Source organism: Accipiter gentilis, chromosome 2 (assembly GCF_929443795.1).
Source record: "Accipiter gentilis chromosome 2, bAccGen1.1, whole genome shotgun sequence".
Taxonomy (NCBI): Eukaryota; Metazoa; Chordata; class Aves; order Accipitriformes; family Accipitridae; genus Astur; species Astur gentilis.
Window position 1 is genome coordinate 8,927,153 of NC_064881.1, and position 15,928 is coordinate 8,943,080.

The following is a 15,928-nucleotide window of genomic DNA, read 5'->3' on the forward strand; positions in this document are numbered from 1 at the left end:
TGCTATAACAGAGCATCTCCAAAAATAGCGAGGGAATCATTACATGCTGCCTTCTGAGGCAAGCGTAAGAAGATTTTTATTTTGCTTACAGTTCAAAGCCATTTCTTCCTCAGTATATTTATACAAACACACATACTCACGTATCACATTTCATTACTGAGACTACAGTATTGCTAAGGGAAATCAACTGGACCTTGACAGGCAAACAATGCTGTGCCTTTCACTTAATGCCCAACACTACTCTATGAAGACTGTATTTCTGGTCTCTGAATTATTTAGGATATATGGTCAGTATAATACTAAAAGTTACAACGTATACTGAAAAACAATTACACCCAAATAATGAAAGTGAATGACTTGTCTCCTGTACTCTTTTAAAAAAAATGAGCTGATGAGCTAGTAAGGTTTTACCTATGACCCAGACGTCTGAAGCACACTTACTGTCTCCCTGCTAATCACCTTGTGCATTTTGAAATATGGTATATGGTCCCAAGTCAGAAAGAGGCATCTTAAATAAATCTCACTTCAAATTTCTTTCAATCACTTTGTAACTTCCAAATTACATAAAAACATATTAATACCTGCAGAATTCCACTAGATTTATAAAGGCAATAAAGTCTGTTGGCTTCGTTGGCTGAAGGTTTGAAGTAGGGTCAGAAGTAGGCCCAACCAAAACACTGTCAGTTTCATTTTCATCCTGAAAATAAATATTGAAGGAAGAACACTGGATCTGTAACAACATAGAAAGCATTTACACTTTTTTCCCAGATAAACAGCCTGTCTCTTCTTCTTTTTCTAGATGCTACTAGCTAGTCTGATACAGACAAAGGACTAATAATTGACACATCAATAATTCAAAGAAATAATAAGGGATGTTTGCTTCTGAGGAGAAAGCAAGCAGGAAAATGAAAACCACTAGATGCCAGAGAAGGGAGTCTAAAAAGATTCTGTGAACTTCTACCAATGCCAATGTTTCCATCTCCTAACACTGCAACATGATATTCAGAAATACGAAGTAAAACATTTTGTCTAGTATGAATGTTACTTTAAGGACACTATAAGGAGCTATCTAAGCACCATAAAAGCAAAACAGAATGTTATTTTGGTTCCCCCACAACAGCACAATTAACGGACAAGTCATCAGTTCTCACCTGTTCATTAACATCCAGTTTCTGAACAGTCAGGTCCAATTTCTCAATAATCTTCAAAATAGATTTTATAAGTTCATCATATAGCAAGCGATTCAGGGACTGCAGTGGTGAATTTGCAGTAAGAAAGTTTTCATCTTCAAAAACACATTCCTTTGCAGGAGAAAAAAGTTATGTTTCAAAACACCAATGAAAATTATTTCTTGAATTCACAAACCAAGATCTGAATGATCCAGAAAATCCAGCTTTACATGCTTCTCAGCTATGGAAGCCTAAATTCATGGCTGTTTAATTCATTTATCATCCACTAAACCCAAGTAAAACCAGGAAACAATTCTTCCACAGCATGACATTTGGAAAAAGTCTAGGACTAGAAAAGCAGTGGTAAGACTCAGGACTATGTTTCCTTTTGTATTTCCACATTAACTATGCTTTTACCTTCATTGTGTCACAGTTCAGTAGACTTCTAAAGAGAGACAGATAGTCCTTACATGTTGGTACTTTCCACCTCCCTGTCCCAACCTCTCCAGCTTCACGGGATTCTTCTGCTCCAGAAGCTTCCTTTCCCAAAAAATCCTGAAAGTACACAATTATTTTTCAGAAACACTGCTGTGGTGGGTTGACCTTGGCTGGACACCAGATGCCCACCAAGCTGCTCTATCACTTGCCTCCTCAGCAGGATGGGGGAGTAAGGGGGAGGGGAGAAAATAAGATGGAAAAAAACTTATGGGTCAAGATAAAGGCAGTTTAATAAAGCAGAAGCAAAGGCCGCATGCAGAAGCAAAGGAAAACAAAAGATGGATTCTCTACTCCCCATCAGCATGCGATGTCCAGCCACTTCCCGGGAAGCAGGCCTTCAGTACGCATAGCGGTTGCTCCGAAAGACAAACATTGTAATCCTCCCCCTTTCTCCTAGCTTTTATTGCTGAGCAGATGTCCCATGGTCTGGAATATCCCTTTGGTCAGTTTGGGTCAGCTGTCCTGGCTGTGTCCCCTCCCAAGATCTTGCCCACCCTCCCAGCCTATTGGTGAGGGAGGAATGTTGGACAGACAGCATGATGCTGTGTGAGCACTGCTCAGCAGCAGCCAAAACCCTGGTGTCTTACCAACACCTTTCTAGCTACAGATACAAGCACAGCTTTGTGAGGGCTGCTATGGGGAAAATTAACTCCACCTCAGCCAGACCCAATACAACTGCCTATGTAACTACCTGACCCAAGCTAAAACATAACGTAAAATTACTTCTGCAGGTAGAAACACAAAATGTTTAGCTTAATCAATCAATCTGAAAAGAGCACAAAACAACCAGCTCCTTTCAAAAAAACCTCTAAAGTTCTTCTCCTTCTAGTTATCAGTTATTTGAGAAACTCTGTAGTTATCCTGCTGCACAGGATTAAAAAGCTCCAAAATCCTCCCTTAACACAAACATTCAGTAAAACTTTGAAAGTGTCCAAAATTTCTTAACCTGGAAGAAAGTTGGGTGACTTTAATTACAACCTACTTTGTTACAGACAACCTGAGCAAACAAGAACTGCAGAGAACAAAAGTCTATTTCCTGACATTGTTTTCACTCAGTACAAGAGGCACATCCTCATTATGCTGAGCAGATGTAGGAACCAGAGACTAATAACAACTGGGCTACAATTCAAACTGGACAGTACTATTTTTGTTTCTTTGGACCTTCCCCTGTTTACTGGGCTAGATCTTCAAGAACTGGAATGCATGCTTTAGGAACCTAGATGAAATAAGTTTGTTTAAACAGTTATTTTACCTTTGAAAACGTGATCGGCTTGGAGAAGATTCTGATTAATCCCTGATGCACTGAAACAAAAAAAAATAAATTTGCCTGAAAAGACTTAAAAAGGCACAGCACCCATATCACTCATGTTAGCAATGAATTAAATCAGCCTTTTATTTTCTATATTCTGTCAGGATGAGGGAGCGGCAAAAGAACACCGATTTTTTCTTAAGGACAAACATAACCAAACCCAGAGCCATAACTCTAGGATGTTTCACAGGGAACCAGTTTTGAACTTGCTTCTTACTACTGTTTCTCAATACTGCTTTGACTTTTTCCTGACTGAATGCAGTGATCACCAAGGCATTGCCCGTAATGCACATATTGAAAAAGGCAACAATTCCCAATGACTCTCACAGACATAGACTTAGGCTCTCCCTTCCAGCATGGTGCTTGGGTGCACCACATTCCAAATCAAGAACATGAAAAACAATGAAAATGCCACAGCAACAGAGAAAAGCCACTGTAAATAACAAAGAAATTAAAAATATTTTCAGAAAATCATTATAATGAAATGTCAGCATGCTGGAGGCTACTGGAATTGTCAGCTACTGTCGTGGTTTAACCCCAGCCAGCAGCTAAGCACCACACAGCCGCTCATTCACTCCTCCCCATCCAGTGGGATGGGGGAGAAAATCGGGAAAAAAGTAGAAGAACTCCTAGGTTGAGATAAGAACGGTTTAATAGAACAGAAAAGAAGAAACTAATAATGATAATGATAACACTAATAAAATGACAACAGTAGTAATAAAAGGATTGGAATGTACAACTGATGTGCAGGGCAATTGCTCACCACCCACCAACCGACACTCCGCCAGTCCCCGAGCGGCGATTCCCCGCACCCACTCCCCAGTTCCTAAACTAGATGGGACGTCCCATGGTATGGAATACACCGTTGGCCAGTTTGGGTCAGGTGCCCTGGTTGTGTCCTGTGCCAACTTCTTGTGCCCTGGCTGGGCATGAGAAGCTGGAAAATCCTTGACTATAGTCTAAGCAATACTGAGCAACAACTGCAAACATCAGTGTGTTATCAACATTCTTTCCATGCTGAACTCAAAACATAGCACTGTACCAGCTACTAGGAAGACAGTTAACTCTATCCCAGCTGAAACCAGGACAGCTACCAATGCTGACATATTCATTATTACATTCGCAGGACTGTATCTGACTAACCACATACTTGGAATTTTCATTTGTATTATGTACAAGTTCCAGAGCATAAAAAGATTGTATTTCTAATAGAGATGACACTCATCCTACTGTCTGTAATATTTTGTACAGGTAGCTGAAAGGGTATTTGTCCTGGTTTTGTCTGGGATAGAGTTAATTTGTCTTTCTAGTAGCGGAGATAGTGCTATGTTTTGGATTTAGTATGGGAAGAATGTTGATAAAACACTGATGTTTTCAGTTGTTGCTAAGTAGTGTTTAGATGAAGTCAAGGATTTTTCAGCTTCTGATGCCCAGCCAGCAAGAAGGCTGGAGGGGCACAAGAAGTTGGGAGGGGACGCAGCCAGGACAGCTGACCCAAACTGGCCAAAGGGATATTCCATACCATGTGACGTCATGCCCAGTATATAAACCAGGGGGGAGTTGGCCCGGGGTGGAGCAGGGCGGGTTGCTGCTCTGGAACTAACTGGGCATCAGTTGGTGAGTGTTGAGCAACTGCATTGTGCATCACTTGTTTTGTATATCCCAATTCTTTTATTCTTATTATTACCATCATTATTGTCTTCCTTTCTGTCCTATTAAACTGTTCTTATCACAACCCACAAGTTTTACCTTTTTTTTTCTTCCCCTTGATTCTCTACCCCATCCCACTGGGTAGGGGAGGGAAATGAGTGAGAAGCTGCGTGGTCCTTAGTTGCTGGCTAGGTTAAACCACGACAGTATTGAACAGGTTTTTGTACATTTCTTTCTGTGAAACCCCTTTCTCCCCACAATCCTTCAGAACAGGAACGTCAGTCTTGCGTCTAAACAGATTATCACAAAAATATATTCTCCTGCCCTTGATGATAGCCACTCTGTCATCCAAAACAGTTGTTAAATGTATTCCTTAAGTGATTTAACAATGGATATTGAAAAATAACACAATGAGAACCCTAAATCTCCATTATCAGAGGACAGAACAAGCATTTTTGACCCCAAATGGCTATTCCACATACCTCTCTCAGAACGAGTTGATCAATTTAGGGGTAAAAAACAATAATCTAAACCAAAAACCCACAACTCCCAAAAAACCAAAATGAATTCAGTATCACAGACTCACCCACAGTGCTAATAAAACTCCAGAGAACTGGACCTTTTCCTGAGAGGGCTAGAAATACCTTTATTATAGATCTGCAGCACAATAACTGCATTTTTTCACTGTACTGCGGAAAACTATTGATCTGCAGCACAACTAGATGTTCAAGAACTGGAGTGTATACTTCAGGAATCTAGAAGAAATAAAACCAAAACATCCATCATGCAAAGACAATGATTATAACTCAGTATCGATGTGAAGAATTATGCTAAATTATTTCAGCAAGACACTTCGTTGCAAGAGTTTACAGCATGACCTGCTCTGAAAACAATGAAAGACTTAGCAAGTCAATTCATCTTAGATATATAAAAAAAATAAAAACAAAACCAAAAACACGGAATAAGAAAGTTTCCTGGAACACACTATGGAAAGTAGCTACTGAATAGATTAGTGCTTCAGTAGAACCAGTCTTAAGCTTATTAGAAAAGTACCAATTCAATTAAACAATAACAACCCAGAAGTATAATCTGTTCATCCTTAAAAATCTGAATACAGAATGCAAGTGAGTCTCTTCCCTGCCCCAACCTTACTTTCCAGCTCCAGCTAGGATCCAGAAAGCCCTCATTAGAACACAGACAGCATAGCGTCAGAGGAAAATCAAAGTTATCAGCCTCAGAGAACATGCTAAGTGTCAGTACCGAAAGAAAAAGCAGCAACAGAGTGCTATAAACACGTAAAGAGAAGGATAAGGGTAGGTCCAAATAAATAGCTTCGCCTAAAATAAATAAAAACCTATTCACATTTGGCTATCTTGGTTTTCACTATAATGCACTGTAGCTTTTTCTTTATTCAAATAAAATCCAATAAAGTATTCTCATAATATTCTTCCCATCCCCTAGAAGCTAAATGTCATCGTATTTCAGATAAAGGAACACCTTCTATCATAGGTAAGTTCACAGATAATACCTCCTTATACATTCATAGCACACCCCACCCCCCCACCCCCCCCCAAAAAAAAAGAAAAAAAGAAAAAAACAACTGGTACTTTAGATACTCCACTTACTGTATCTATATGGAATATCACACTTGCAATGGACTGGAGGAAACTTGGTAGCTGATACAGATGGTCATCCATTGTTTCTGCTTCTGTGAGGTACATTTGCTTACAACGCTGAAGGAGCTCAACATACATGTCATCAACATCCTTAGAATGTATAGCTTTACAGGGCTTAGAGAGAAAATAAAACACTGATTTAGCAGCTTTGTACAGCCAAGCAAACATATGCTGTAGCACTAAAACCCAGCCAAGCCTTCACTGAATCATAATAAGAATAATCTTTAAAAATTTTCCAGGAACTTAATACATCTGAACACACTAAGTATTCTACTTGGTACATGGATGAGAAACATGGTACCTGCAATGAACTAAAATAATAGTTCACTGATGCAGTGTAATTTACTATAAGAGTACTTGAACTTTCAGTGACATATGATATCAAATCCAGCCTAAAAAGCATGGCGTTTGGCTGTAAATATCTTAAAAATAGCATTATAGATGCTAATATTCACTTATATTTTGACCTAGCTGCATTAAAGCAGTAAGTGGATTACCTTAATGGGGCGTAACCAATAATCATTCACAGGCTACTGCTATTTAAGATTTAACCCAGCAGCTCAAGTGCTGAACTTTTATTGTGCTGGGATCTGTAAAGAGGATAAAAACTACTCTTAAACTAATGAAAAAGCAGAAAGCAACCCAAACAGTACTAGAGGGTATGTAATAATGCTTACAGATTTCTATAGAATGATTTGTAAATCACAGTATTTAGCATGAGCAAGGGAAAAAAGCAGTCTTTGTGGAAAAGGAACCAGGAACAAGGTCACAGGCAAGAACTGTAGTAGGGAATTAACCATGGAAAAAGAATGGACTGATTTAGATAATGACAGAATACAATAGTTAGGCTGAAGGTTGAATCTAGTCTGTCTAAAAACATGCTGACAAAATTAAGACTACCCATTTATCATTTGTAGAACTGCAATTATTACTTTAAAGTTATTGCAGTGATTAGACAGCAGAATAAATATTCTGCCTTGAAACTGAATCAATCACTGAACTTGTGTTCAGGCTAAGGTCACTACTTGCATTAGCAGCAAGACTCTACTTCCTTACAACCTAGCATCTGATGCTTGGCCAAGGTTTAGTCTAAACACACTAACAACTATTAGTGTGTCTTAACATATTAAAGATTTATAGGTATTGGAGCATTAAGATCCCTTTTTCCTGTTAAGATCTGCAGTATTATGTCCATATTTACATTATGCAGTTTTAATTAACTTCTTGTGCTCTGTAACAGACATTTTTAAGAAGGTTCTTTCAATTCAGTAATTTGAAATACTTCATTTTTTCTGGAAACAATACCTTTAACTGAATTCCTTTCCAGCTCGTATCATAGAAGAGGAAGACTAGGTTTCAATAAAGCATGTTGCAGATACATAAACACCACCCTTTCTTTATAGAACCTTAACTTTATTGTTATATTGCCATATTAATTGACTGCTGACAAAAATTGGAAGCTGGTTCTTAATAGTGCTTCCTGACAAACATACTTGCCCTTCACGTATGTATATAAGCATAGTTTAGTTTTTTGGTTTTGTTTTTTTTTTTTAATTTGTAGTTGTTTCACAAATTACCTCCTAGTGTCCTGCAGTCAGCAGTGCATTTTGGATGTTCTGACAGATTCCTGCTCTGTAGGAAACATACCTGAACTGCTTCCAGAGCAGAGCTGGCCTGGATTCTACAATCCTAACGCAGACAGATCTAATAAGGTATTGTCTGTACTTAAGTGATTAAGCATATCCTCAAGTTTTGTGACAGCTGTATATGAAGGCTCTTTTTTTCCCCACTTCAAAACTAGTGCACAAGCAGTAGTAACTACAACCTTCAATGCTGCAACTGGTCCCACTAAATACAGTACGCATTTCAATAATTTTCAACCACAATGTGTTTTACAGTATAGTTAAGTTCAACACTTAATCCAGAAACAGGAGCATTCCCTATATAACAAGCTGTGTAAAATTGTAAAATGAATGGTATATGAATTCATTCATCCATTCAGTACGCTCCTTTATCAGAGTAAGTTTCCTGCACATACTGCTGCAAAAAGCCCATATCCACGAATGGCAATGGACAACTCTTTGCTGCTCGAATCTGTTCTTCTGATGATTCCATAGAACTGCTCCATGAAGAACTGCAACTTGCTCTTGTGTAGCTCTGCATCCTTAGCTACCATTAAAGAAATCTGTAAAGCAGATACAAAAGCAAAGAAAAGAATTATTTATTAAACAGATTCACTTAACTTCCAAGCACCAAATATTCCCATTATTCAAGAAATTTGACTTCGTTTTAGCCTCAGAGATCCCGGTAAAGTTACAATACCTGCTTGAGGAATGATTCTAGTGCAGAATGACTGGCTTTCTTCAGCTCCTGATTTGTGTGGCCACACCATTTACACATTGCTTCAAAGAGGGTCACGTAGTTGTCCAGGAGCAAGGCACCAAACTGAGCAGCATGCCAGCTGAACAACTGTAAACCAGCTGTAATTTAAAAACAATTCTCATTAAAACCCAAACTTATATTCCACTTTCCAAAAACAGACCAGACTATAAAAGTCCACATTATGACTTTAGGTAGGTATACCTACCATGACTGGAGGGTATGAAATGTATTCTTCTAGCCATTACAGTATCAGTATCCAAACATTAAGAACTTAAGCATAAAAATAACCCTCCAAAATCCTCTTTCCTAATGTACACCACTATAGAAAGCACAGCTGTGTTCTGAAGTAATTTACTGTCCTGGTTTCAGCTGGGATAGAGTTAACTGTCTTCCTAGTAGCTGGTACAGTGCTATGTTTTTGAGTTTGGTATGAGAAGAATGTTGATAACACACTGATGTTTTTAGTTGTTGCTAAGTAGTGTTTAGACTAATGTCAAGGATTTTTCAGCTTCTCATGTCCAGCCAGCGAGAAAGCTGGAGGAGGCACAAGAAGTTGGCACAGGACAGAGCCAGGGCACCTGACCCAAAGTGGCCAACAGGGTATTCCATACCATGGGACATTCCATCTAGTATAGGAACTGGGAAGTGGGGGCGGGGAATCGCCACTTGGGGGACTGGCGAGGTGTCAGTCGGCAGGTGGTGAGCAATTGCCCTGCACATCATTTGTACATTCCAATCCTTTCATTATTGCTGTTGTCATTTTATTAGTGTTATCATTATTAGTTTCTTCTTTTCTGGTCTATTAAACTGTTCTTATCTCAACCCACAAGTTGTACTTCTTTTGCCAAATTTCTCCCCCATCCCACTGGGTGGGGGGGAGTGAGTGAGCGGCTGCGTGGTGCATAGGTGCTGGCTGGGGTTAAACCACAACATTTACATTAACAGTGAAAAAGAAAGGAACTTTACTGGTTACAAAAAATAATGCTTGATCACACAATTCACAAGGATTTGGTTTCTGTGGTCAGGACGTATTGTTCAAGTCCCCTCCTCCACCAAACTGTGATGCAGACAAATAAAGAATTCAGAATGCAGGTAATTTCACAATCCCCCAAAAAAGCATAAATGAAATTTCAAGATCCTTAATAAATTCTTTTTTTTTTTTTGACAGACTATCCTTCAAGAGCTGCCATGGGCCTAGTACCCAAACCTTGCATTTTTGCGATTTCTGCATAAGCCACTCACATTTCATAGACCAATTTCTCATTTTCTTCATGAACTTCCATTTGTTCCAAATTCTTCCCCTTCTTCCAGTGAAATTCCCCTTCTCTTCCTATTTTTTTCCTTTAACCCAATCCATCGTCTTCTCTTTTCTCCTCATTTGTTACATTCCTCTTCTTTCTACTCCTACCATGATTCCCTTCTCATACCCGGGTTTTGTATGACTCCAGAGGGGTAAACGGCATACAGTGTAATGCTGCTGTTCATAAGCTGATTAGACCTTGCCTAGTTTAACCAAATGCATGTTTAACTCTTTAGATTCCAACTTAAAAGTACACCAGCTTTGCTCCCTGATCAGCTTAGAATACTGAAGACTAGAGCCATCTGAAGACAGCCAGTAGAGAATAAACAAATCCAGACAGAAGACACCACTGTATGTATGTATGGTATCCACCTCAGCACGAACTGACATAATTTACAATCTTACCTAGTTGTACTGCGTATCGCTTCTGATCAACCTGTAATATCAGAAAAGGTTTGTTATATGTGATTTTTTTCTTCATCAGGGCTAATTCGTTTATGCAGAACAATTAACATGTGGCAGATTTACCTGTGGGCTGATTGCCTTCACTGCAAAATCAAAAATCTCCTTTGCAGTCTGCGGATCTGTGAAACAATCCAGTAATGAGTATTTCACTATTGACACACAAGAGGTAGACTGAAGACAAAGATACTTTTATCCAAAGCTTGGTATGAAGTAGTAATATGGAAAGCCTTGCATATCTCATTTTAAGAGGCAGAGACACTTTTTCCTGAAATACTCTTAAATCTGAAAAAAATTGTACATCTATACTCATTGATTTTTCTGAATACCCATGTTTTAACAGACAAGTCTCTTGTAAGGAAAACACATCTCTGTGCAAACCACATTCCAGCTTCAGTGTGGCGTTCTCAGCTGCCCAATCACTGGTAGAAAATAGCACTTCAAACATTTATGTACAAAAACACACTGATGAAGCCACTCCACACAAAGACAGACAAGGACCATGTAAGCTGGATAGGCCTTGCTTTTGCATAAACCATCTACCAGTGGGAAAATTTTCACTCTGAGTTCACAGCGAGAAATGGTGCTGCTTGCTGGCTGTATAATGATTAAAATATATCCAATTGTATGACTGTCTTTCACACAGAAAAAGCACATACCTTCGTCCACAGATTTGGTAAAGTTGTACATGAGTGCAACCAAACCCCTCAGACATCCTGCTACAATAGGTAGCTTGGGTCCCCTTGTAGCTGATGTCATCTAAAAAAAGTGGGAATTGAAAAAATATATCCTCAAGCTAATATAAATTTACACCAAGGTTTCCCAGTTCCTGTAAGTGTAGATAAAATAACACATTCCAGCTTAATACAGTTATGTCAGCACTTGCAACTATGAACATAAGCCCACAGCAACATCTCCTACTCAGAGGTTTCCTATCATTTGGGGGGGGGGGGGGGAGTTTAACTACAGAAGCATAATAAATCCTTTGAAAAGCGTGAAGTATGTTCCACCAAGAACTTGCATAGAACTTAGATAACACACACTGTCTTAAAAGTGCAGAATATAGGAAAGTACAGTTCTGCAGAACTGTGACATTTACCTGAAGTGCAAGGATTTTGCAGCTAGTAAAGATCAAATCAGAAACTACCAGTGCATGGCACTGTAACTTTTCTTGGGCTCTACTGCAGGGATCATCACATGCCATCTTTTCTCACAGTAAATTGGTTAATTCATTGTCACTGATAGCCTTGAATTTTTACTTTGAAAGCTTCTCAGAACCAGAGAACACAAACTTTAACAGTCCTTAAGGAAGCATTTATAATTGTCCGGTTAGATTCCCTACAAACTGTGCTAGTTACAATAGTATTCCAACATACAGTGCTACACACCTCAAAGGAAAAAAAACAAAGCAATGCAAGAGTCTGAAAAGAAATTCCAATCATACCTGTGTTTTAAGCTCTCCCAAATAAGCTCGGAATAGCTTTTCAGAATTGTTAATCATGTCACTAGGCTGGACCTCTCCCAAAACTCCCAAAAGCTCATAAATCTTCTCCAGTACTAGAAAGTAATTTAATATTATTAAATATTAATTACTGAAATCATTACTTTGACATTTCCATTGCAATTCCTATGTAACTTGCAACCATGAGAAAACCATCCCTGATGGTTTAATTTTAATTGGTGATTAGCCTACAGGAAAGACAGCTCTTTATGATGTACATATACATACATATATACACATATGTATCTACATACTATGATGTGAAATGCATCCTCCTCTCACATTAATAAGTTAAACACATTTACTCTTTTTAAACATGGCTTAGAAAACTGATTAATAAAGGCCATATCCACTGAGGAAGCATTTACTACTAATCCAAGTTTGCTACTGGCCTTGAGGTTATGCTGGGTCTTTTAATTACCATCAGGGTTAGAATCATAGAATCATTTAGGTTGGAAAAGACCTTCAAGGTCATCCATGCCCACCAAACCATGTTCTGGAGTACCCCGTCTACTTGCTTTTTGAATACCTCCAGGGATGGTGACTCAACCACTTCCCTGGACAGCCTATTCCAATGTCCGACAACCCTCTCAGTAAAGAAATTTTTCCTAATACCTAACCTAAATCTCCCTTGCCGCAACCTGAGGCCACTTCCTCTTGTCCTGTGTCCAGCCACCTGACAGAAGAGACCAGCACCCACCTCACTACAACCCCCTTTCAGGTAGTTGTAGGGAGCGATAAGGTCTCCCCTCAGCCTCCTTTTCTCCAGGCTAAACAACCCCAGTTCCCTCAGCCGCTCCTCGTAAGACTTGTGCTCCAGGCTCCTCACCAACTTGGTTGCCCTTCTCTGGACACGCTCCAGCACCTCAATGTCTTTCCTGTAGTGAGGGGCCCAAAACTAAATACAGTACTTGAGGTGCGGTCTCACCAGTGCTGAGTACAGGGGAACAAGGTTGGTTAAGGCCAACAGTTTCTATGCTTGAGTTTAGACTAAAGGGTTCTACACAGGCACAGCAAGTTTTGTGAGGGCTAGTCCTGTCAAGTCAAGATTTCAGCTGTAACTAGCCAAGATGATCAAACTAGAGCTCATATTAGTATGTTTAATGTCATAAGTAACATAATTAGGCAAGGCAGGAACTGATGAGCTCACATTAGGGGTGAGCAATGCAGGAACTATCACACTAAAACAGCAGCTCTTAGGACAAAACTGGCCAGGGGTAGAATAAGGTTACAAAGAGCTTTAGCAACTGAGTTGGGGTTTACATGAACTTTGACAGGGACGGGCAGCCTCTACTTTTGAAAAGAGCACCCACTAGAAGGACCAGGACTACTCTTAAGGCTCAAAGTTACAGGGGTATGTGCTTGTATAGTTATAAAACAGGTATAAGAGTAACTTCAAAAGTTCAGCTACACCAGGTTTGAACTGAACTTGGGGGGGGGGGGGGGGGGGGTGGAGGGGCAGGGCAGGAAATCTAAGATCCTAGCAAAGTTAAGTTGGTTAACAACAAGAAAGCTGGAATTACTTTCAGGATTTAGCATTCAGGAACTAATAACAACAGATTAAACATACAAATACTCTTATGTTGGGAATCTTAAAGCAGACTTATGCTTAAATTCAGTACGAACTGCCACTACTAAATCCAATTACATGATTTCTCCTGCATGTTAGCTCATAGATATATACAGGTCTGCTAAGAAGCAGCTAACTGCATGATCATGATCAGAAGACCTAAACAAATTTTATTAGCTCTAAAACATGACAGTTACCATTTTTAAACACACTTGCCATGGGAATAACAATTATACATTTCCATGGGGTATAATTCAACAAAACAGTGTAAATAAAACAAAGGACATTGACAGAAAAACTAAAGCCTACCTGTATCAGCAACTTTACTTTTTGTGGCAAGTTCCCCATAAAATTTATTAAATATCTCCCCAACTTTCATTTCTTCCATCAGACAGGAACGTCGTAAACTTTGGAGCAACTAAGATAGATTTAAAAAAAAAAAAAAGAAAATTTAGGAAAATCATTAATATCACTACAACAATCCTACTTGGTCTAAATAAAAACACAGTTCAGATGTGTAACTTCAGCTTAAGTATGCTATTCAAAGAAAGAGATTTAAGGTGACCGGTCCAGGAAAAGAATATTGGCATGAAATCTACTTGAACAACAAACTACCTTCCTACATAACTATAAGCATAAAATTTATTATTTTTAATGTATATTATAGATCATCTAGATGAAAATTATATGCAGTATAGTTTTATATATACATATATATATATCTATGTATATAAAAACCCCACAAGAGCATAGGCTTACCAAGTCTGCAGTAGCCTTTATTGTATTTCTCTCCCTGCTGCTATAAAGCCAATCCAATTCACAGAACTGACTCAGAATAACTCAGAAAGGAGTTTTGTTTCTCATAAACAGAACTAAGTAGGTGCAAAAGCATTTGGAAAACAAAGGTCTAATGCATTCTAAGGAAGCACGTTATGAAATTACTGTCTCACATAGTAATAAAACTTCTGAAAAAAAGTTCTTTTCCTCCTCCACACCTTTCACATACTGTGTTTAATATATTATAATATTATGTATTAATACATAGTATTTTGAAGTAAGAATACAGTTGAACTGCAAAATTTCTCCTTAAAGAAACATAATAAAGAGGGTGAGAGAAGATCTGCAACTGCCCACAGAACAATCGAGTCTTACTCTAGTAGATGAAGGAATGACATGCTCACATTGAAGTAACCTACTGGAGGCATATCAAAGACAATCTGTTGTTAAAACATATCTATTACTAACATCTAAATATTACACTATCACTATTCTCTTGCTACTGCAGACTGCAGATTTTCTGCATGATATAGAACAACTATAGTAATACAGCAGATTTTCTATTCTTTCTAGAAACGAGATTTACAAAATGCATTTTACCTTAATCAGAAGTTCCAGAGCTGGGATTTTACATTTGGCCGCTCTCTCTTTTGTATAAACACCAATACAAGTTTGCTAGATAGGAAAGAAAAGGGAGATTATAATACTCCTAAGTAGGGAAGCAAATTCAAAGATAACAATGTATTCATCTACCTCTTTAAAGTATCTGTTCCTAACAAGTTTAAGGTTTTTAAAAAAGACTAAAACAATATAAATATTCAGTCCTGAAAGTCGCCTTGCTGACAACACTGCAGTACTGTCTGACATAATAACAAACCCCAGGTCAAGCAAAGAAAGTGCAGTTTCTGGAATAAAAGTCACATACAGCAAATTTTCTGCCTCTGTACTATCATTCCTTACAATACATAGCTACTAATTTGAGAACAGAAAGTGCACTGGTGCAGTCAAGCCTTTCTATGCAAAACAGTATTATTCAGCAATCTAGGTTTAAGGAACCTCATTTTTAGAGGTAGTGCAGTTTCCACCAATTTCTGTATATATTGCAAAAGTAACAACTTCGCAGGAGAATTTTTTTTTTAAATCGGTATTTAAAATTAACCATCACCTATAGAAACATTTAAAATACTATGCTGAAACTATGAATTTAGTCTGTATAAGTTAAAAGTAATAACTATTATTTTCAGTATCAATAACTTATTTTCAAAATTAATACCTATTATGTTCTATAAAGATAAGTTAATAAAATTAAGTCCATAGTTGAAGAAACAATTCCACACTTCTCTGTTGTATGAATTACACTTTAAGTCAATCAAGTTATTTCAGCTCTAAAAAGAGCACTAGAGAGGAGCAGGGCAGACTGGGAGGGTGAAGGATAGTTACAGTATGAGATCCACCAGAATCGTTTCAACCATTTGGCAAAGACCTTTAGGAAATAATTTTCCTTTACCCACCTTAATATTACAGGCATAAGGATGAACTTTGTCACCAACTTTTTCCATAAAGACACAAAGAAACTTCAATGCTTCTTCCCTGCAATCTCGAAACTGAAGCGTTACCAAAAACAAACAAAAAAA

General features: G+C 38.3%; 1 protein-coding gene across 2 annotated transcripts in view; it reads right to left on the reverse strand.

Annotated features, from left to right (window-relative positions):
• The window catches only part of PRKDC (protein kinase, DNA-activated, catalytic subunit), an 88,026-nt gene that overhangs the window by 71,168 nt on the left and 930 nt on the right, over nt 1-15,928 (reverse strand). For both annotated transcript variants that reach the window (XM_049827806.1, XM_049827812.1), the window contains exons 3-17: nt 15,806-15,898; nt 14,895-14,969; nt 13,827-13,935; nt 11,891-12,003; nt 11,106-11,205; nt 10,513-10,568; nt 10,390-10,420; nt 8,625-8,782; nt 8,341-8,487; nt 6,252-6,416; nt 5,213-5,381; nt 2,920-2,969; nt 1,587-1,724; nt 1,152-1,301; nt 582-697 (exon numbers count right to left, since the gene is read on the reverse strand). In XM_049827806.1, coding sequence (XP_049683763.1) covers nt 582-697; nt 1,152-1,301; nt 1,587-1,724; nt 2,920-2,969; nt 5,213-5,381; nt 6,252-6,416; nt 8,341-8,487; nt 8,625-8,782; nt 10,390-10,420; nt 10,513-10,568; nt 11,106-11,205; nt 11,891-12,003; nt 13,827-13,935; nt 14,895-14,969; nt 15,806-15,898 — 1,670 coding nt within the window. The remainder of the gene's footprint in view (nt 1-581; nt 698-1,151; nt 1,302-1,586; nt 1,725-2,919; nt 2,970-5,212; nt 5,382-6,251; nt 6,417-8,340; nt 8,488-8,624; nt 8,783-10,389; nt 10,421-10,512; nt 10,569-11,105; nt 11,206-11,890; nt 12,004-13,826; nt 13,936-14,894; nt 14,970-15,805; nt 15,899-15,928) is intronic.